The sequence below is a fragment of the Synchiropus splendidus genome, chromosome 13 (genome assembly GCF_027744825.2).
Source record: "Synchiropus splendidus isolate RoL2022-P1 chromosome 13, RoL_Sspl_1.0, whole genome shotgun sequence".
NCBI lineage: Eukaryota > Metazoa > Chordata > Actinopteri > Syngnathiformes > Callionymidae > Synchiropus > Synchiropus splendidus.
The window spans coordinates 5,715,583-5,736,908 of NC_071346.1; the positions used below are offsets into that span (position 1 = coordinate 5,715,583).

General features: G+C 51.8%; 2 protein-coding genes across 4 annotated transcripts; both read left to right on the forward strand.

Annotated features, from left to right (window-relative positions):
* The first annotated feature begins 78 nt into the window (after positions 1-78).
* On the forward strand, positions 79-5,629 carry dnaaf11 (dynein axonemal assembly factor 11). Of its 2 annotated transcripts, none has more exons than XM_053882881.1 (12): positions 79-286; positions 394-561; positions 779-856; positions 992-1,164; positions 1,391-1,557; positions 1,627-1,764; positions 2,209-2,283; positions 3,126-3,191; positions 3,281-3,350; positions 3,634-3,729; positions 3,791-3,879; positions 5,102-5,629. In XM_053882881.1, the coding sequence occupies exons 1-12, from the start codon at positions 277-279 to the stop codon at positions 5,271-5,273; spliced, it is 1,302 nt and encodes a 433-aa protein (XP_053738856.1). In that variant the 5' UTR covers positions 79-276; the 3' UTR covers positions 5,274-5,629. The 2 variants fall into 2 exon arrangements, with proteins under 2 accessions (XP_053738856.1, XP_053738855.1); XM_053882880.1 differs by having other exon boundaries at positions 1,624-1,764; positions 5,102-5,625.
* A 108-nt stretch (positions 5,630-5,737) lies between these two features.
* On the forward strand, positions 5,738-20,629 carry kcnq3 (potassium voltage-gated channel, KQT-like subfamily, member 3). 2 transcript variants are annotated; one of them, XM_053882877.1, is made up of 16 exons: positions 5,738-5,998; positions 6,278-6,718; positions 13,053-13,143; positions 13,211-13,337; positions 13,405-13,577; positions 13,649-13,822; positions 13,933-14,043; positions 14,108-14,203; positions 14,268-14,362; positions 14,416-14,466; positions 15,443-15,639; positions 15,713-15,818; positions 16,014-16,145; positions 16,215-16,310; positions 16,426-16,513; positions 16,693-20,629. In XM_053882877.1, the coding sequence occupies exons 2-16, from the start codon at positions 6,408-6,410 to the stop codon at positions 17,323-17,325; spliced, it is 2,481 nt and encodes an 826-aa protein (XP_053738852.1). In that variant the 5' UTR covers positions 5,738-5,998; positions 6,278-6,407; the 3' UTR covers positions 17,326-20,629. The 2 variants fall into 2 exon arrangements, with proteins under 2 accessions (XP_053738852.1, XP_053738853.1); XM_053882878.1 differs by having other exon boundaries at positions 5,740-5,998; positions 14,440-14,466.
* Positions 20,630-21,326: the final 697 nt, after the last annotated feature.

The following is a 21,326-nucleotide window of genomic DNA, read 5'->3' on the forward strand; positions in this document are numbered from 1 at the left end:
AAAAGTGTTTTACTTTAATATCAAAACTGTCACAGTGCATTGGCGTCACCCGTCCGAGCAGAAACAACGGACGAAGATTTCTGTTCCGCACATCGCAACCTTACGAAAACAATCCTCGCGTTTACAGAATGTTTTTCGTCGGTGTTAAATTGAATTAGTTGACTAAACGTAGTATGGCGGCTCCTCTAGGTGGCAGTGAAGTACGGCAGCGCTGTTGTCTGACACATCCGAGCGAAGAAGAAGAACAGGTGTTTCCATGACGACGCGAGGCCCAACATGGTTTACAGTAAGTTAGCGACAACGAATTGAATTTAAACAACGATGCTTGTTGTGTACTTGTGTGAGTTTGGACCGTGTATGTGTGTGTCCATTTGTGTATGTGCGTGTCTTCAGTTACAGAGGACTTGATCCGTAAGCGAGCAGAACACAACGAGTGTGAGATCTTCTCTCTGGAGGAAGTGTCTCTTCACCAGCAGGACATCGAGAAGATCAAGCACATTGAGCGATGGTGCCGCGACCTGAAGATCCTCTACCTGCAGAACAACCTCATCCCACGCATTGGTGAGTCTCTGACAAGTCGCAGGACGTCCTGAACAGAGGAAACTCTACTCTGTAGTCTGGACAGCAGTAAAGGAGGTCAATGAGCATTAACATCTGGTGCATCCCTTCTGGCTCAGCTCTTCTTTCAGTGGCTCGTGAGAGATGACCCCTTAACTTAGCCCCTCTCTGCCCTTCTGATTTTTTGTGGAACCTTCTTAACTCTCCTGGTCTCCTCCAGAGAACGTGGGCCGTCTGAAGAAGCTACAGTACCTGAACCTAGCGCTTAACAACATCGAAGTCATTGAGAACCTGGAGGGTCAGTCGCTCTTCTTTTTTGTTTCAGTCAAAACATTATGACCACCTTCTTGAGACGCTCTGAGTGTCTGGACAAGATCGCCGGCTAGTGACCACTGCAGAGTGGTCATAATGTATGTGAATGTTTATGTGGCAGGCTGTGAAAGTCTCCAGAAGTTGGACCTAACGGTGAACTTTGTGGGTCAGCTGAGCAGTGTGGAGACGCTGAGGGCCAACCTGCACCTGAGCGAGCTCTTCCTGGTGGGGAACCCCTGCACCGACTTCCAGGGCTACCGGAGCTACGTGGTGGCCACGCTGCCGCAACTACAGGTGACGTCAGAGACATCCACAAAAAGCACAACTGTAACGCTAAACCAGTCGTGATACTATAACTCACCACTAGATGGCGCCAACTATAAAGAGATGCGCTGTATGGGATGAATGCGTGATTTGCTGGATGGCTGCGTGCGTGGATACGTGAGTGGAAGGATGTGAATGAGTGATGTGGTGAGGACAGAGGTAATCAAGCAATATAAGTTCTGGTTGTGATTCACAGTGGCTGGATGGGACCCGTGTCAGCCGCTCTGAGAGGATCCGGGCGTCTCAGGGACTGGATGAGGTCCGGAGGCAGGTCCTGGTCCAGGAGCGGGACTATCTGAGGAAGAGGGCCAAGCAGAGGGAAGAGTCACAGAGGGAGGCATGGGAGGATGGCGACACCTGCAGGTGGGACTGAGAAACTGTCAGGCTCATGTAGCTGAGGTGTCACTGGTGTCATCTGTTCGGCTGCAGCAGCAGGACGTCGGAGCAGCCCCTGGAGAGGAACCAGGAGGAGCGGGAGAGGGAGTTCTGGCACACGCCATGTTTGTTCACCCCTGAGTCGCGCCTAGAAACTCACCGCCACCTGGAGGAGACGCGAAAGTCCAATGAGAAGTAAGTCGAACCTGTTCCACTCCACGTCCCAAATCTTACGTAGTGAAGCAAACTAGTAGGAGGACCACTAAACCCACCACCCAGACGGCGATTCTGCGATGTCATCATAGACGCTCACCTGCGTCTGCCTTGACCTTTGAGCCACACGTGTTTACTGCCTTCTTTTATGGTGGTCCAGTAACGGGTCTAATGGAGCGGCTCGACGCCGACGTGTCCCAGGTTAATGGCTCCATTACCGCCCAGGTCATGGTTGTGTTGTCAGGGGCTCCAGTGTCAGTAACAGACTCACGCAGAAGGTCCGGGCGGATCCAATTGTACTCAACCCATTTCAGAAAACGTGTGTGTGAGAGAGAGAGAGAGAAATGACTGTATGACAGTTTGGGGTGAAGGAGAGCCCCCCCCCATTCTAACACTCATCCTCGGCTCGGTGTCATGTCTCTGCAGGGAGGAAGAGAAGGAGCCAAAGAGAAGGACTCTGATAACTGCTGATGGCCGAGTGATGAATGTCAATGAACCAAAGTATGAACACACACACACACACACGTCTGTATTTCTATCCCTGTGGGGACATTGTGAGGTTTCTCTTTGCCATAACCCTTTCCCCAGCCTCTCACCCTAAACCTAACCATCCAAACAAATGGCTCACCTTAGCCAGGACTGTGAACCAAACTTAAATTTAATTATAATGACCCATTAATTTTGAAGTCTTCATCCTGTGTTGTCAGGAATTGGTCCCCTGATGCAGTATAAGCTCGCACTCACACACTCACTCACAAAAACACACAGATGCACACACACACTCAAAAACACACACACACACTCTCACACACAAACACACTCTCTCACACACAGACACACACACACTCACATACTCACTCACACAAACACACACACACCACCTTAATGTTGACATTGTTGACTCGACGGCGATCATAAACCCGTGATGACCAACTCACAGTTTGACCCGTATGGCCTTCAGGTCGCTATGAATCGGTCCGCCTGCCATAATGAGCGAGGGGCACAGTGATGAGGGGGGGGCCACGTAGCCAGGGGCCGCTCCATTATCCGGTGTATAAGCGTGTGTAGGCCGCAGCGGGTCAAGGCCTTCAAACACAGCCAGACTTCATTTGTCAGCGAGCTGAGCAGCTCTCTCTGGAGGGTCCACGTGCCTGGCCTGGACCTGCAGCACAACCAGGACCCACACCTGATCCACTGTCCTTGAAAAATGGAGTTCGGTTCAAAAGTGGCCCAGTGTTCTTTTGATGTGTGTGGTGAACTTTTGCTGATGAAGCTGTGTGTTCCAGGCTCTGGATACTGACACTTCATTTGAGAAGTAAAAAACGATTGTTCTTGTGTTGCAGACTGGACTTCAGTCTGACTGAAGACGACGAGCGGGGCCTGGTGGTCCTGGAGCTGCAGGTGTTCCGGTGAGAAATCACCTTGAAACAGTTAATCTACTTCCAGGTCTGAGTGGGATACTCAGTCCTGACCGTGGGTCTGTCTCACCTCTCCACAGACACCTGGACACGTCCCTGCTGGACGTCGACGTCCAGCCCACGTACGCACGGGTGACGGTGAAGGGAAAGGTCGGTCCTCACATGACACTCTTCATGTTCCATTTAACCCGCGTCTCTCTCTCTCGGACTGGTTCTGGTTTTCCAGTCTGAAAGTTCTGAGCTTGCTTGGCGCTGCTCCAGCAGGCGCGGTCGGGTCGTGAATGTTCTCCGTCAGAAGCGTCGGCACCAGTCCGCTGAGTGTGTCTAAAAAAAGAGCGACTGATTAAAGTCGCTGGACTCGGTGGGCGAGCGGCGCCGGCGGATCAGCGTGGCGCTAATCTTGCTAATTAAACTTTGATAATTGACTCTGCAGATATTCCAGATTGTTCTGCCGGTTGAAGTGAAACCCGACAGCTCGGCAGCGCAGCGCTCCCAGACCACCGGACACCTGCTGCTCACCATGCCTCGGGTAGGTCCGGACCCTGTTCTGGCTCCTCAGAGAACATGGATGTCACTGGGCTGTTTCTCAGGCTGATGGGAGAGTCACCAGGACTAAGACCGTCTCCCTTGCTGCCCGGGAGGACCGGGACCGCAGCAGCTCGACCCTGGACTGGAAGAGGTAACTGACTTCTGCATTGTTATGGGCAGAAGAGCGGACTTCCTGTCCAAGACGTTCATCGGTGACGCTCTCTGAGGAGCCTCTGATCTATTTTACATCATCTTTCCTGGAGACTCATATCTGCTCAGTTGAGTCACAAACAAGCCGAATCATCTCTGATTCAAAGAAGAAAATTATTCAGGAGTTAGTTCTCTGGTGTCAGAGAAGCGCGTCCTGTCAGCAGGACATGAGTTCGCACCCCCCTGACAGCTGCAGTGGCTCTGATGAAGTGGATCTGGACGGGTCTCTCTGGGATTATTAATCTGCTGCGACTGCAGTAAATCTGGGGTTTGTAGTGACGCTGCAGCACCTGGACTCTAAATCCTCAACTCCTGCTGACTCCTGGCAGCTCCGCGGGTTCCTACCCAAGAGGACCATCACTGCGGATGAAGGAGTGAATGTTGAGATGATGGTGATAACATTATGACCACCTGAATCTCACTGCAGTTCTGGCTGGAGGCCAGCTTCTGGACTGGTGCCCTTGGGCACCTCATATTGTCTTCGTCCGACGCAGCACGTTTGTTCCGCGAACTCTGACCCCGCCCCCTCCGACGACCTCGCCGTGTATCCAGGAGATGATTTGGTCGATATTGCTGCGTCGGCACTTCTCCGCAGGCTCATTAAAACGTTTCTGGACCTGTGACGGGGCAACGCCCCCCTCGGGCACCTCAGACGCTTTGATGGAGCAGCGAGGATCCTCACGTTAATCACGCCATCCGTCCCGTGAGGCGCTTACACGAGACCCATCCTGGACCAGAACCTCGTTTTTCACTCTGAAGTGGAGAAGAAGTCGATTGATGATCACATGACCGCCGTCCCTCACCGGACCTGCTTCTGACCGGCGAGTCCTTCAGCAGCCAGCATGAGCATCAGCAACTCAGGGTCCTTCGGGAGGACTGAATCTTGTTCCAGTCTTTGACCGAGGACGTGTCCCGTCACCTGGGGCCCCGGGCGTCTGCAGCAGCAGTGCCAGTCATGTGACGGCAGATCAAACATATCAGCGATCGATGATGCGACCTCATTACTGTGATGCTTTAGCGATCGATCTGGCCGAGTGCTTGGACAGTGTCCTGGTGGGGAGGTTCAGGGCAATGGATCCAGTTGCCTCCCATCCGACGGGTTCTGGTTCATCACAAGGGTACAAGGATAGTATCATTCATTCTGTGGCTGTTTCCTTCCTCAGAGGAACAGTGGAAACCCTGGAAGTGGACCCGGGCTGTCGCACCACCGTGGACCTCCACGTGGTCCCCCGACAGAAGACCAGGGAAGGTCCACTCCAGCTCTCCAGACCTGCTCCACCTGGACCCAACAGTGAGGGGTTTCTGGACGACCCTGAGGTCCCGCCGCTTATGTGAGCCAGGTACTTGCCAGGACACCAGGAGGAGCAAGCTCTGAAGAAACTTCAAATATGAAAGTCAGACCAAAACTAGAGCTCTTTCACCATACTACTTGACATTATGACCAGAGTGGGTCAGAACACTCACACACACGTATATGAAAACATTGCCATACCAGCCTCCCAGAATAAACCTTGCCCCTCAGAGTTGTCATCTTCTTCTGCCTGTGATCATGAGCTTGGTTCTTCAGATCTTCACACCCTTGTTTGAGCGATGCTGATGATCAACTTTTCACTGGTGCTTTGGGTCCTGCTGGAGTTGCTCTGGTGGAATTTTCTGTCTGAGAATTTTTAATATCAAGACTGACGTCATGCGATGAGTCTCTCGGGCCTTTGAACGCCCGTTTTTTGCGCGTCAGATGCGTCTGAACCGTCGTTTCGTTGACGTCATATTTATCGAACCAAAATTGCCATGAACTGAGGAGCCCGGAGGCGCGCGCGCGCGTGTTCGTGACCAGGCTCACGCGCGCCCCTGGCGACATCTGTTTTTCCTCTCTAGACAGGTGCTCACGCTCCCGTCGTGCGCGCGCACGTCGCGTGAAGAGCTTCTTTCTCTCGCCGCTCCTCCTCAGCTCACACCGACCTCCTCTTCCTCCCGCCGCTCCTCTTCCTCGCTGCCTCTGCGGGCTGATGGAGGATGGGAGCCTCGCAGACATGAGGCGAGCTCCGGAGCAGCCGCTACCGGTGAGTTGTCTGCGCGTGCGTGGTGTACGCGCGCGCGCGAATTCTTTGTCCTCGGCGCGTGTGGACAGTTGTTGCTGTGGGTTCGAGATGTAACGGGCCACGCAGCCCCGCAGACTTTACTTAGTGTCGCCGATGACTCGGACCCACTCGGGGATGACTCGGTGTTTTTCGCCGCTGCTTTTGTCTGTCTGCACCTCGCAGCCGGAGCTTCCCAAAATAACGCTCGTCTCTCCTCTTCCTCCCATCCATCCCCGCGTCCTCCTCTTGGTTCCGAACCAGTCCTGAGCGACTCCCTTCTCACCGGGTCCGGATCCTCAAATGACCTGCGGCTGAGAACCAGACGGGGGTTTCTCCGGATCCGGCCCCCGGACCATGGCATGCTGCCCACAGCGGGCTTCCAGCACTGAGGATGGGGCTCCGGTCCAGGACCGTCGCCAGCGGCTCTGAGGAGCTGAGGAAGCAGCCTCCTCCGCCGGGGGACGCGCCGGACCACGGAACCGTACCCACGGACAAGGATGGAGCTCTGCTGCTGGTGGCTCCGGGCCACCATGAATACAAGCGGGGCTCTCAGGGTCTCACGATCGGGCTGCTGGCCAAGACCCCGCTCAACTACAGCAGACCCACCAAGAGGACCAACATCCGCAGGCGGAGGATCCAGAACCAGCTGTACGACGCTCTGGAGCGTCCGCGAGGATGGGCACTGCTGTACCACGCCTTCGTGTGAGTGCAAACTTTTTCTCTCAACTTCGGGTTCGGACCGTGAGTGTGTGCGCGCAAGTCATATTTGAGATACTGAACCCAACAAAGAACTGAGATTTAAACTACTGAAGGAAAACACGAAAATTGTAGAACCATTTTAATGTACACAAACTTTAAAAATGCTTATTATTCAACAGCAATGGGAGTGATATACACATTTTTAAAGGAACACAAAACAAACATTCACATACACGCAGTTCTAAAACATTGTTTGGGGTTGAACAAAATAATGGAAACACCTTAAAGGTGTTCAACCCCTGTAGATGTTTCTTACTCTGACACACATGTGCACAAGGATACGCACAGATAAACACACTCACTAAATCATCTACACACTCATACACTCACACACACGTGGCGTGTCAGAGTGAGTGAGCGGTTTATAATTGTGCTATTACACACACACGAGCCATCCTCTCGTTCGGCAGCGAAGAGCAACACATGCGTGATCCAACATGGCTGCTCCATCTGTGTGCTGTCACGTCTCTGCCCGAGTGCGACCTCAGTGCCGCGCTCCTGTGAGGTTGCTGATGATGTCATCACTGCTGATCTTAACACAACAACAAACACAACTCTCAAAAGTTCCCACCGAGTGTTGCGATCTAACAGATCGCGCTGACATCACTTCCTGTCAGCGAGATGCTGACAGGTTAATTTCGGCAACGTTACCGAACGGCTCTGGTTTCCATGACGATGTGTGAAACCTGATGCAGGCTGGGAGCCGAGTCGCCGCGGTCCTCCGAGTCAGCGTTTTCAGCTGCAGCTTGGAGGTGACCTTTGACCTCCAGCCATCCAGACCAGTCTGATAGATGCTTCGTCCAGCACCGCCATTCCCACGTTGACTCTGCGGCGAGCGTGAGTCAGCGTTTGAGCTGAAGCATTGCTCAAGGGCAATAAGAGATTCAAACTCAAATCTGTGTATTCAGTGTGAACTGAGCTGGACCTGAGTCCTATTTCGTCCTTCATAAAAGCCTTAAAGTGAGGTGAGCTCCACTCAAAACACCTGGACATTTGACCCCATCGCCAGCCTCATGCACTGTTGTTTACATTGCCACAGTGATGTCATGTGACCAGAGTTTCGGCTGTGTGAGGGAATCTGCAGAATCAGCAGTAGCTATTTTCGCTGCTGCGATAAACGTTAATGTCGCTGCGCTGATGACTGAACACATCTGTTCAAACCTGCGACTGCAGCGCTCTCAAGGTCACTGTAGTGGTGGGCTCTGTGATGTCACTAGCGCCACAGTGTGTGTTCAGGCTAAGTGAACCATCATGCGTCTTCACTTTTCAGTCCAGTCCTCCTACATGGCTGCCTCATGTTGTTCTCCTGTAGAGCAGTTGTGAACAGGTGAATCGGGTTCTTGGGTCCAGTCTGAGTCTTCTCTGTATCTACTGAATCAGCATGTGGCATGATCCTCCTAGAACCTTGGTCCGAATCACCTGGAGACCTTGGAAGTCCAAGTGGCAGCAGAACCAAATCTGGTTCCTTTGTTCCCAGAGGGCTCAGATGGACACAAGAACATCAGACTTAATAATTGAACAGCTCATGATTTTTTTAGCGCCTGTGTGAGCAGACGCTGCAGATGGAAACCCTCCCGGAAACAGATCGCTGCTGAAGACAGACGTGTCAAGCTGGACCTCAGGGAACAGCTGGAGATGATTGCTGGAGACGGGGTCATGGATGGGAATCGGCAACGCCGGGTTCAGAGATCCGTTTGAGAAGAATGACCTGAAAAAAATTGTCTCTCACATTAAAAAGCTCAAGAGGAACCGTGGCTCCTGTCCACCAGGGGGCGTGTATGAGTTCAGCTCAGTTTCAGATCAGACTCAACTGAGACTTCTGTGTCCTTTAAAGTCTGAGACACTCGTTCTGGCCTGTGTCCCGTGGTCCAGCAGCTGGAAGGGTGTGAGTCCAGGGTGAAGGCTGGGCGAGGGAGAGGCGGAGCCAGTGGGCTGACCTCGAGGGTGATGGACGAGCGGACGTGTCGAAGTTCAGCTTTATAAATCAAGAGTCCTTCACCTGGTGGTGAATCATGACTCTGGCAGAAATAATTGGGAGCAAAGCGAGTTGCGACCGAGGAACATGGAGTTCTGACTGATCTGGCCTGAATCACCGTCAGATCTGGATCATGTGGCGGGTCAGAGAATGTCTGTGGCATCACTTCAGTCCTACTGTTCACTCACTCACTCACTCACTCACTCACTCACTCACTCACTCACTCACTCACTCACTCACTCACCCACTCTTGCAGAGTTGCAGCAGTAAACAGATCACATCTCTGATATCTATCAGAAGCAACATGACAGGCAACGTAATTTGATCACACAGACTTACACACTCCCTCACACACACTCACATCCACGCACACACTCGCACAGATCAATAGTGGGGGAGCAGGGGGACCCTAAGGAGGATGAACTTACTGGCTGCAGAAAGCAGATCCGGCTGTGGAATAGGTTTGTCTACCATCCCTCGCCCCCCTCCGACCCCCGACCCCTGTGGTCACATAACATCAGATCAGAACTTTGGGAGGAAACGTTGGTAAAACAAAGCTAAATCTAATCTTTTCATAACTCTGACACAAGCCGTAAACGGTGTGATGTCATCACCTGGCGACGTAGTTGGCTGGTGATGGACGAGCTGCTGCTCAAATCAGAGTCGAGCAGAGACTCCTAACAAAGTTAGTGTGTGTGTGTGTGTGTGTGGGAGAGTGTGTGAGACAATGAGTCGTGAGTTCATTAGCAGCTTGTTAGCAGTGATTGAGGCTGTTGTCTGCTGACACGTCGCAGCGAAACTTCATTTTCATCACTTTTGTTTTGCTACAGACTTTATTTACCAACACAACGACCGCAACAAAGCTGCAGGGAAATAAAGGAAGCAGCCAAGTCAGCTGGCCCTGAAGTAATGTTTGTGTGTGTGTGTGTGTGTGTGTGTGTGTGTGTGTGTGTGTGTGTGTGTGTGTGTGTGTGTGTGTGTGTGTGTGTGTGTGTGTGCGCTAGTCGACGAGTCGCACGACACTAGAACACACGCACAGGTGCGTCACATTTTTCTTACTGAACAGCCTCCGTCGCTGATGTGTCGACTTGTGTGTCCAGACTCACTGTCAATCCTAAAAAGCCCACTTCCTGCTCACTAGGGGGCGCTATTGTCGAGATCCCATTTCTATGTGATCATTATTGAAAATGATGAGTCATCATTTTTTTTAAGTCTCAAACGAAAGACTCCTGCTTGTGGTCCAGTTGCTGCATCGTTGCCAGGTTGTCGTCCATCCTTTGTTCAGGGGTGTGGCCTTGAAGTGGGGGGCGTGGCCTCAGCGTTTCAGAACAGGAAGTGAGTGAACTGGTGGGCTTCTCTGGTGGAGCTCCCGGAGCTGACAGTGCACTTAGCTGCTGCGTGAACTCTCTCATCATTTATTCATGTTTGTTTTGCACCAGGAAACATTTTCCTCCTCACCCCCGTCACCCCTCCTCTCACACTCTCTGGGCTGTAATGGAGCAGTGGCTGAACGCCTGGGAGACGATGCTGGAATGTTTCCTCGTCTCTTTCATGCCGCTTTTGTCGGCCATGTTGTGACCTCAGAGGCGGAGGACTGGCCTCAGCCGGTCCTTCTCTGAAGAACAGGGGTGTTTACCCCAAGGAGCTGGTGGGGAGGAGGGTTACAAAGCGTTAGTGGCACTGGTGACTTCACTGACATCCTGCCTTGTAGCCACAGTTGCTACCTTGCAGAGCATGCTCTGATGGACTCAGGTGACCATGAAGTCGCTCAGAAGGACGTTCCTCTTCATCATCCCGGGATAAATCATCCTAATCTGTGGAGAAGATGGAGCCTCACATCTGAGGACGAAGGAGGACGTCACAGCTGGACGCCGTGGGACACGAGAGTGCTGAGTCGCCGTTTTTTTCCTTCAAACATTTTTTGAAGGACGAACATTTTTTTTTCTGTGTGCTTGTGACGCCTCTGCTTCCTCATGGCTGTCCTCCTCCTCTCAGGCTTCACTCAGGTCCCTTTCATGCCTGAGTCCAGAGGTCTGGTCACCGTGGTCCGCAGGGTGACTGAAAACTGGCCCACCGTGGTCATGATCTGTGTCCTGAGGAGGGCACTCCACCTGCTCCTGCTGCACTCACACCGCTACCACAGGAACCATGTGACAGTTGCCACGGTAACTCCTCTGGATGGCACTGGTCTGGGTACACTCGCTGTGTTCTCTCCGGTTCTGTCATCTTTTAGCTGACGTGGAGAGCTGTGTGTGTGTGTTTGAGACAGACATAGAAAACTCTCGGTTGCTCGGCAACAGCGTTGGAAATAAAACGACTGAAACTCAGATGATGATTTTTGTATTTATATTTAAACACTCCTTTCCAAAATTTGCTTTTAGAACCATCAGATTTCTGTCTTTTTGTGTTGTTATCGTTTGGTGAGCTGGGTCCGCAGCTTCAGTGGACTTTAGGACCCTAATGTCCTTGAATTGTAGACTTGACTTGGATGATGCGTCGGTTGGACTCAGGTGGACTCGGCTGGCCGGGACTGATGCGTGGTCCTGGAGCTACAGACCCACTGTGCTTAAGAAAGCCAGTCCCAGCTGCTCCTGCGTCGCCATGGAAACACACGTAGATGAGATATCTGAGGTGATCCCTGACTGAAGGGGGCTTGTCGTCATGGTAATGTGACGATGCACCATGAGGATGAGCAGTTGTTGCCATGGCGACAGGATGCGTGCCAGTGCAGCAGTGATGGTGTGTTTCATCGGGCTGGAGGTCCTGACCCAGCACGGTCTGTGCACAACTTCAGTGGTGGATGGCTGTGTTTCTAAAACTGTAACAATGCTGCGTTCGTGTGAGCTGAGTTCCTCAGAGAGCAGCAGGTGAGAAACATGGCGTCCATGACCCGCGTATGCTGTACGTGACGGTGTTATTAAAATGACTCACGCTGGACTACAACCAGCGAGGTTCATATTTAATATCCCGTCATTTCCTCCGGGAACCGACGTCCTCGTCTCTTCAGCTTCACGCTAATGAGTGTTCTGGAAGGTGTCACCCCCCCACACCCTCTCCGACTCCTTCACTTCTCTTTCACTCTTCATCATAGTTGGTTTGTAAAAGCATCTGAGATGTTCAGGTCTGAGTACCTTCTGACTCGACCACCTACCACAGTACCACTTCCCCGCGGTTCTTTCCACGACCCACCTCCACAACAGCTCCTCTCTGGCCTCCTCATCCTGCCAGTGAACATCTATCCTGCCTCTGAGTGACACGCTCTTCTCTGCTGGGTCTTTTTATGACTGCAACTTTCCAGAAAGTGACGGCATTCATCTCAAGTGTTCGTCACGCTGAGGCCACGCGGCTCTGCAGAGCACCTCATTACACGCCGGCAGATCTCCACTTAATTACCACTGGAGATGTGATACCAAGGGCAGCTCACCAGAGTGTTTGAGTGTGTGTTCGGATGAGACCTCAGCTACACGTCTAGCAGCTCAGACGCTTGTGTGTCATGCCTTCTTTTTGGTGGAATATTTCTCAACTTATCTGTCAACTGAGCAAATGTTGCTCACACTGCTACCAAAATAGTGATGTTTCTCACCTGAAGGTGGCGCCAGAGTCTCTGGCTGCCAGCAAGTGTGAAGCATCAGAACTTCCTGTCTCCACGATGGTTAGGTAAAACAAGCATGTTTGTTGTGTTCAAACAACGAATATCAGTGTCTCTTCATGTCGTGCAACACGTAACAATCATGCAGACACACTACGTGTTGTATTGCACATGTAAACACACTCGCACACATAATGACACACTGCAAAACCACTCGCACACAATCACACTGACTATTTTTAAACTCTCGCGTCAATACACACGTCGACGCAGTGAAGCACTTGCACACAACAGATGTGCACACAGTGTCACACACTCACGTGCTGGTGTTACATTTCTGCTCAGTCAGCAGATCCCAAATCTCAACCTCGGTCTCCTTCAGCTGAGCTGTCCTCTCTCGGGAGGTGGCAGGAGAAGGGGGGGTAATCCATCACTGTATAACATGACCGTCTGTCAGGTCCTCGCTGGTCTGTAAATCTGCCCATCACTGAGACCCTGACAAGGTGTTCTATCTTGGGAACTTGCTCCAGATGAGACAGCGGAGTCCATCACCTGCAGGGGAGTTCAGGGGGCAACTTTCAGTTGAAGTACAGGTTTTAAAACTGACGTCTGTCAACTTTTCCCTGACATCATCTGCCATGCTGATCATTAACAAAGCATGAACAAGCGGTGGCGCCCCCTGCTGGTCACTAACAACTCTTGCGTTTCCACAGCTTCCTGATTGTCCTCGGATGCCTGATCCTCGCCATCCTGACCACATTCAGAGAGCACGAGAAGGTTTCTGCTCACTGGCTGGTGGTCCTGGTGAGTTCTCCCTCCTCCTCTTCATCGCCACCACCAGCATCATCCCTGTTTGTGTTGTCCTCCTCAGGAGACCTTCGCCATCTTCATCTTCGGCGCTGAGTTTGCTCTTCGTGTTTGGGCCGCTGGCTGCTGCTGTCGCTACAAAGGATGGAGAGGGAGACTGAAGTTCGCCCGCAAGCCGCTATGCATCCTGGGTAAAGTGACCTCTGGAGATCCTCATGAAGGTCAAGTCTTTGGGCCTGAACTTTGTCTCCTCGGCAGACATCTTTGTTTTGATTGCGTCGGTGCCGGTGGTGGCGGTGAGGAACCAGGGGAACGTGCTGGCCACGTCGCTGCGAAGCCTGCGCTTCTTGCAGATCCTGCGGATGCTGCGGATGGACCGTCGAGGAGGAACGTGGAAGCTGCTGGGATCGGCCATCTACGCTCACAGCAAGGTGGGACCACCTTTGTCCTGGTTTGTTTATATGGAGGATGGTCACTGAACTGGTTCTGGTTTCGAGCGTAGGAACTGATCACAGCCTGGTACATTGGCTTCCTGTCCCTCATCCTGGCATCCTTCCTGGTCTACCTAGTGGAGAAGGATGATGTGTCGATGGATGTGTCCCAACAGGATGGTCCATCTGCTGCATCTAGGTCTCAGGACTTTGACACCTATGCTGACGCCCTCTGGTGGGGACTGGTAGGTTTGCACAGGTCCCATGTCATGCAGTGATGGATGCAAGTGTGGCCTGGGAAAGGGCAGTCTGGAGTCACCTTCAAATCTATGTTCATGACACTGTGCCTCTGCAGATCACCCTGACCACCATCGGCTATGGGGACAAGACCCCCAAGACCTGGGCAGGGAGGCTGTTGGCTGGAACCTTTGCCTTGATCGGTGTCTCGTTCTTCGCTCTTCCCGCAGTGAGTCTTAAGTCGTAGGTCACCTGACACCAGCTGGACTCATAACTGTGGTCCTGTTCTTCAGGGGATCCTAGGCTCTGGTCTGGCCCTGAAGGTCCAGGAGCAACATCGGCAGAAGCACTTTGAGAAACGCAGACACCCAGCAGCCGGACTCATCCAGGTGAGATCCAAGTCTCGGTTGCAGGGTGGAGTCCATTGGTGATTGACGGCTCTTCTCTGCCCAGTCGGCGTGGAGGTATTACTCCACCAACCCCATCAGAGAGGACCTGATCGCCACCTGGAGGTTCTACGAGACCATTATCTCCCTGCCTTGCTTCAGGTAAGACACACACTAACATTTGTATTGACCAGCGTGGAACACTCATGAGCCAGAACTGTCTCTCTGTCTGACTCCAGGAAGGACCAGCTGGAGGTAATCGTGAGGTGAGACACAAACAAGACCGTCCCATTTGTCAAACCAGTCCTGGCCTGGGCCACAACCTTCTTTTGTGGAGAAAGGTTGATGTTTCCAAGGCAACTACGTTTGGACCTCCTGGTGCCGATGCTGGACATTACAGCCGAGTGTCTCTCGCCAACGCCTCCAACTGTTCAGAGCGGGATCCACTCTGTGCTGACACACACACACACACACTCACAGATAGAGAAGAGCTGAGGTGAACAAACAAGTGACAAGTTGGAACTCAGCCAGAAATTGAACACCAATGGACAGGTGTGTGTGGGGGCTTGTTTAGCCTACTTTGTGGGGACTGATTCTTGATAAAACACAACCGTATGGGACATTTGGCTGAACCCCACGAGGTTAAGCCTCAACTTGAGGATGAAGGCTGCAGAATAACTGGGTCATTATAATTAGGTTTCAGTTTGGTCCTGGTTAAGGTGAGCCATTTGTTTTGGATGGTTATCTTTAGGTTGAGAGGCTGGGGAAAGGGTTATGTCAATGAGAATCCTCACAATGTCCACACAAGGATAGAAATACAGACGTGCGTGTGTGTACTTGTGTGTATTTGTGTGTAATTATCACTCCTAATTTCTGCTCTTTATCTGCCCGGGTCTCGGGCCCGGAGCAGAACTGGTCCTGTTATAGACCTCTGATTGTTAGTCTGTGGGAGTCACTGCGACCCCTGCGGTCTTCGCAGGCTCAGGTTACCCCCAATCCAAAACCAGCCCCCCACCCCCAGCCTCTTTACCTCCTCAAGCACGGAGCGCTCTTGTTCTCCTCTCTGGTGTCCCGGGACTCACAGTCATAGCTCAGACACCCACTGTGCTCCGGGATCACGGGTCTGATGACCTGCCGAAGTCGTCCTGTCCCACTATTCACTTGTCCTCTGATCTGAAGACACTTTGCTTCCAGCTCAGTCACAGGTCTTCTTGTTTGATGTTCCTCTTCATCTGTTTGCAGTCAGAAGCTGAGTCTGCTGGAGCGTGTTCGCCTCCCGAACGCTCGGCAGTCGGTATCGTCGGTGAAGAAGCTGTCGGGACACGAGTCTGTTGAGGACAGTCCGTCCAAAGAACCCAAACCGGCCGGCTTTAGCAACAGGGAGCGTTTCCGCACGGCGTTCCGTATGAAGGCGTACACCCTGCGCCAGAGTTCGGAGGGTGATGACATCATGGCAATTCTCGATTCTTCTTCTGGCTTTCTTGGTTCTGATGAATCTGTTTTCCATGACAGATGCTGGTGCGCTGCCTGAGCAAGCCCTGGAGGAGCGGGGCTTTCCCCCCGACATCCTCATGGAGGACATGATCCCAACGCTGAAGCTGGTCATCCGGGCGGTCAGGTAATACTCCCCTCAAACTGCTGCCCAGCCAGCATGTCCACTGGTTCAAACAGGAGAGGATTAGCTCCTCTGAATCTGAGGCCATTGTTCTCTGGGCTTTAAACTATGGGAGAAGATTTTCAACATATTGTTCAGTGGTCAGATGGCGACTGGATGGTTCTGTATGATATGATACACATGGTTTGTGGTCTTCAGGATCATGCAGTTCCTGCTGAACAAGAAGAGGTTCAAGGAGACTCTGAGGCCATACGACGTGAAGGACGTGATCGAGCAGTATTCGGCCGGGCACCTGGACATGCTGTGCAGGATCAAGTACCTCCAAACCAGGTGAACTTTTGTGACCTAACTGAACGATCACACACGCGTCTAACTCAGGCATCCTGCTCTTCTCCGCAGGATTGACATGATCCTTGCCCCAGGCCCACTCCTCACACCCAAACACAAGAAAACTCAGAAGGCGCCTTTTGCCGACCCAGCGAACCAGTCACCCAGGTAACAGAGCTGAGCCAGAGGGCAGCAGTCCCCCTCTTCAGGCAGTTTATGTGCTGAGGAGGCAAGCTTTTAGGGACCCTCTGAACTACTTCTCACCCTTCTGCATCTCTTCCAGGCTGGAGACCGACCCAGGCAAAACTGCTGCAATGCAGGATGCAGAGGACCATAGCATGATGGGAAGGTTCGTCCGGGTGGAGAGACAGGTGGGACCAAAACTTGAGCGGCTCCTAAACTCCACTTACAGCTGGTTTAGGCTGCAGTCTTGATGTTTGAGATGAAGAGATGAAAAAGGAGGTTCTTTACAGAACCACAATCACCTCAACATCTGGGCGTGATGTTTTCATGGCTGGTTGTCACCATCCTGTCTGGTCCTTCGCTGCAGGTGGAAGACATGGAGAAGAAGCTGGACTTCCTGGTTGACATGCACATCCAGCACTCTGAGCATCTGCAGGTGGACTCAGCAGGAACGGCCCACATGACCCTGGAAACATGCCACCCGACGGTCGATGGAGAGATTCGCCGGGTTTTTTATAACTACGCCGAGGCGTTCCCGCACATGTCCTACCAGGTGCCTAAAGCGAACCCATGTTACAGCACGGCGGCGCGGGGAGACCGGGAGCCAGGTCTTCCCCTGGCCGGGATTCCAACCTACACCGAGCGCCCCACCGTGCTGCCCATTAGCTCCCTACAGGACTTGTCTGGGCCTGTACGGACCGGTCCTGGTCGGGGTGCCGACTCGCCGCTGTCCATGCTGTCGGTCAACCACGACGAACTGGAGCGCTCTCCAAGCGGCTTCAGCATCTCGGGCGAGCGGGAAGGACAGGACGGGGGGAACTCCTCTATGGGGGCACCAGTTGCTGGTGGAGAGGGCAGCTGGACCCGACCAAGACCCAGCTACCTGGCCGAAGGGGAGACGGACACAGACACTGATCCCTTTACACCGAGCGCTGGACCTCTGCCGCTCTCCTCAACAGGCGAGGGATTCGCTGATACCGTATGGAACACGCCGCCGTGACAAAGGCAGGAACCTGCACAGGAAGTCAGATCGGACCAAACGCCTCCCTTTAACAAGGGTCAGATCCAGAACCGCGTGGGGGTGATCTGGTCTGCTGTAATTTGCCTTGATGCTGCAGAGTCTTACCCGTCCCCCGGTGCAGACCGGCCGCACCAGTCACCCGGGGGACGGGGGTCGCCCGGGGGACCGGGACTATACACGTACTATAACCACCTGAAAGCTTTATCGCTGCACTGCATGGAAACGCATGCGATCTCTAGACTAGACTCTGCCCAGAGCCACGGGGGGCGCACAGGCACTGGTGCACACATCTGTTTCGGTTCCCACCACCTGGTCTTTGACTGTATTTGTGTCTCTCACCTGCTCCAGCGCCCCTGTGACGCCGGGACTCCAGTTCAGGAAGAAACATGACTGTTTTCTATCTTTTTTTATACCAACACATTTCCATCCTAGTGCATGGCCTGCATGACCACCCGGTCCGAGTGAGGGGGAGCTCCTGTGTGCGTGTGTGGGTACGTGTCTGTATGTGTGTGTCATCTTTTGTCTCACCGCTGAACTGTGTCTCCATAAAAAAAGAAACAACTGGCGATTCTGTTGCCTCAAACACGACAGTGGAGTCGACACTCGAAGGTTCTCTGGTCCTTTGTGACATCTCACTGGGTTTGCTGACCGTCTGGCTCAACAACATTCATATGTCCTGGATCTCATGTGGTCAGTCTGGAGGTTAGCAACTGCTAACCCTAAGCTAACCATTGTTAACTCTAAGTTAGATAGCCTCTATGATCAGTACCTTATATTGTGTAGCATAGCAAAATGCTAGCTTTAGCTTGTGAGCTTAGTGATGACTCAGCTATCTCTGCCAGCACCTTAAGTTATAGCGAATCCAGCTCCTGACTTTGGTGGCCTCCAGAACGAATCACATTCTTGTCGTCTTCTGGAATTTCCTCAACAACTAAATTCATTTTATTCACATGTTTAGTTCCAGCTGATGCCGCTCACAGCCTCCGCCACACAAGTCCCAAGATGAAGTTTAAAACCCTCCAGACCAGAGACCCAGTCGCCACTGTCGGATGTTTGAGCCAAGATCAGAAAGGAAGCACTTCAAACGGCAGACGATTTTTTCACCAGAGCCGATCTGAGTTTCATACTTTAGAGCAGAACAGTCCTGCATTTACGTATCAGTCGATATACCTGACGGTTGCAGCATGTGCACAGCTTCAGTGTCTGGTCCTGAACTTCCACGTCAGACGCAGACCCCCAGCTAGCTAGGAACGGTGTCACACCCAGTAAATTTGAGCCCCCTGCTGGCGACAGTGGGAACTAGTCGAGGGAGGCGTCTGGCACGGAAGCTATGACACGACTGGGAAATGATGCAGACAATTATATTCTTGATAATCTTATAATCTTTATTAGTGGACTATTTATCTTCTGAAACATACCAACAGCAGCAAGGCCACAAAATCTGGTTTCCTTCCACGGCTTCGTTCCACCCCTCAGCACATCAGGCTTCTCTTAGTTTTGGACTTCAGCAGCGGGTTTGTAAAGTTTGTTTCGGGTTGTTGTTGTCTGTGTGTAGAGAGAGATGGTGCGAGGATCCGTCCTGGACAACTGGACTCTGACAGCTCGGAGAACATCAAACTGGAGGCTGAGGAGATGGTCATCTGACTGAGTCATCACAGAGCTAGCACGGCCAACCGTGTCCGTCTCTTCTCTCTGGTCCTCAGACTTGATGTTCCCACGTCCGTCTTCCCCACCGTCAGAGAGGAAAGGCGCCAGTCACAATGTTTGGTTAACCTGAAAGGGATCCTCAGGAATTCAAGCCAGAACCAGAACCGTCTGCTGCAGAACATCTTGGGCTCAAGTTTGTTCCGTCAGATTCAAAGCATGGACCTAATCTGGTTTACGCCTGGTTTCACCTTCTGACGTTACATAATCCCAGAATATTGACTTGATTCACATTCAAAATCTGATTTATTACCGTGACAAAAGATGGTTTACATGTGTTGAAATAATCTGGTTAATAATCCTGCGATGCATGGTATAATCTGGTTAATCAGATTATTGTTTACACCGGGACTGAATCGGATTCATACTGTTAATCTGGTTTACACGTCCTGCCGACTAAGAATACCGTTACAGTCTGGATAATCTGAGAGATTAAACTCTTCTGGGGTCGTCAGAGTTGACAGCTGTAAAACCTTTAGTTTGAGCCTCTCTGAATCTCAAGCCATAAATGATCTGAAGCTTCAGCGCCCTCTACAGTGTGTGTGTGCCACTGAGCATGTTTGAAGGTGCAGTGGGAGAGTGTGTTTGTCGTCCGCGGGTCGCTGTTCTGTCCGTGCAAGGGACGCACCGCCACGTTCAAGAAGTTTGGATTGCAGCTGATTTTTGTGCCTTTTTCCCACTTTTGTGTTTCTTGTGTGTCACTGTTCTGTTGTCTGGAATATCTGCGCGGAAAGTCGTGTGTCGACACAACTAGGTGGATCTGCATCATGCTAGCTGTTGTCGGAGCTGCATCTGTGCATCAAGTCTGGAGCCTGGAACGTTCCGTAACAGCAAATGGCGCTTTAATTCAGACGCGATTCAAAGGGCTAGCAAAGTTAATCTGGCGCAACCTGCAAAATATCAATGATGTCCCGCTTCCTTTTTACAATTCTGGAGGCAAATATTTCAGTCTGCTGTTTTAACATCAGTGCAAGGTTTTAGCCTCTTAGCATTGTCCTGAAATGTGTTTCTGATTTATTATGGCTAATATAGTTGTTATTCAGACAAACGTCAAGATGGGAACGTCAGTTTCTGATTACTGAGCCGACATCAAATGCAGAACAAATAGCCGACAACAGAGCAACTTTACGTAAAACTTGTTGGTTTGTTATTGAACCTAAAAAGCTAGCTGACATTAGCATATGTGCCTGAACGTTCGGACATAAAAGAACAAACTTGTGCCAAAAATACAGCCGAGCGTGCCAGCTAACCACGTGCTAACGCTATCTGACACGTAAAATGAAGCACAAAGATCCACGTTTCTCCAACTTCCTGCTGTTGGCAGGAAGTCAACTGCCAAAACAAAAGCGACAGCAAGCCCCGATATTCCAGACAGGCGGACCCGAGCGTGCCGTCAGCGGTGGAAAAATTTCAAAGTTGTTTTAGCAAAAGTTGTCGGACAACTTTACACGAGTGGCCTTCTGAGCTTCAAACATCACGTCTGTCTCCGTCCGACCACCTTTCGTTTCAACCAGTAAATATGCAAACCTGTTCCCATCCCGATTCACCGTCAACAATAAAGTGCTACTTTGACGACATCTCAGCCACCCCGTCTGCACTTGTCTGATTTCCCTCACTTTCCTTGACACATGATGACATCATGTCAACGCCTCACTCCATTGACATCACTAGCTCAAATGCTAACATGAGATGAAAAAAAAGTTTTTCAAGGAAGAAAATTAAGTTGAAGCAGTTGGTGGAGCTTCTATTGAGCTGGACACTTTCATCAGACTTGAAACAAAACATCAGTTGTTCTTACCATGGAAACCAGGCTAGAGGTGTGTGCATATAAGGCGTGTCACATCACACCAGCTAGCTACGCGGCTAGCGCTGCTCCGACACCGTCCAGGTCGTCTCAGTGGCAGATCCCCACAAGCCTCTGCGACTCACACGGGAAGAAAAGACCTTTGTCTCCGCTTCAGCTGTGCTTCACTTCTTACAGTGTTGCCACGGCGACACCTGAGCTGCTGACACTGGTGAACTTCCAGTGTGGGTCTGTGTGTGTGAGGACTCCAGTCGTCCAAGACCAAAGGAGCTCCAACTCTTTGAGCAACATTATGATGGGTGGCCTCACAGAGTCAGACCCAGCAGAGTGTCCAAAGTGGCTCCATGATATCGGATCCGAACTTCTGTCAGAACTCTTCTGCAGAGGTCAGCAGGGCCATGGGTCAGCAACTTCACCATCCGATGACTCACCTGGTCTTCACGCAAGTCCAGTTTTTCCTCATGGCACCAGC

Bases quoted from the DNA above. Each gene is read 5' to 3' on its own strand.
- kcnq3 (XM_053882877.1), top strand. From the start codon at position 6,408: ATGGGGCTCCGGTCCAGGACCGTCGCCAGCGGCTCTGAGGAGCTGAGG. The intron at 6,719-13,052 runs GTGAGTGCAAAC...GCGTTTCCACAG, and splicing joins CTGCTGTACCACGCCTTCGT to CTTCCTGATTGTCCTCGGAT. The intron at 13,578-13,648 runs GTGGGACCACCT...TTTCGAGCGTAG, and splicing joins CCATCTACGCTCACAGCAAG to GAACTGATCACAGCCTGGTA.
- dnaaf11 (XM_053882880.1), top strand. The intron at 2,284-3,125 runs GTATGAACACAC...CTTGTGTTGCAG, and splicing joins ATGAATGTCAATGAACCAAA to ACTGGACTTCAGTCTGACTG. The intron at 3,192-3,280 runs GTGAGAAATCAC...ACCTCTCCACAG, and splicing joins CTGGAGCTGCAGGTGTTCCG to ACACCTGGACACGTCCCTGC.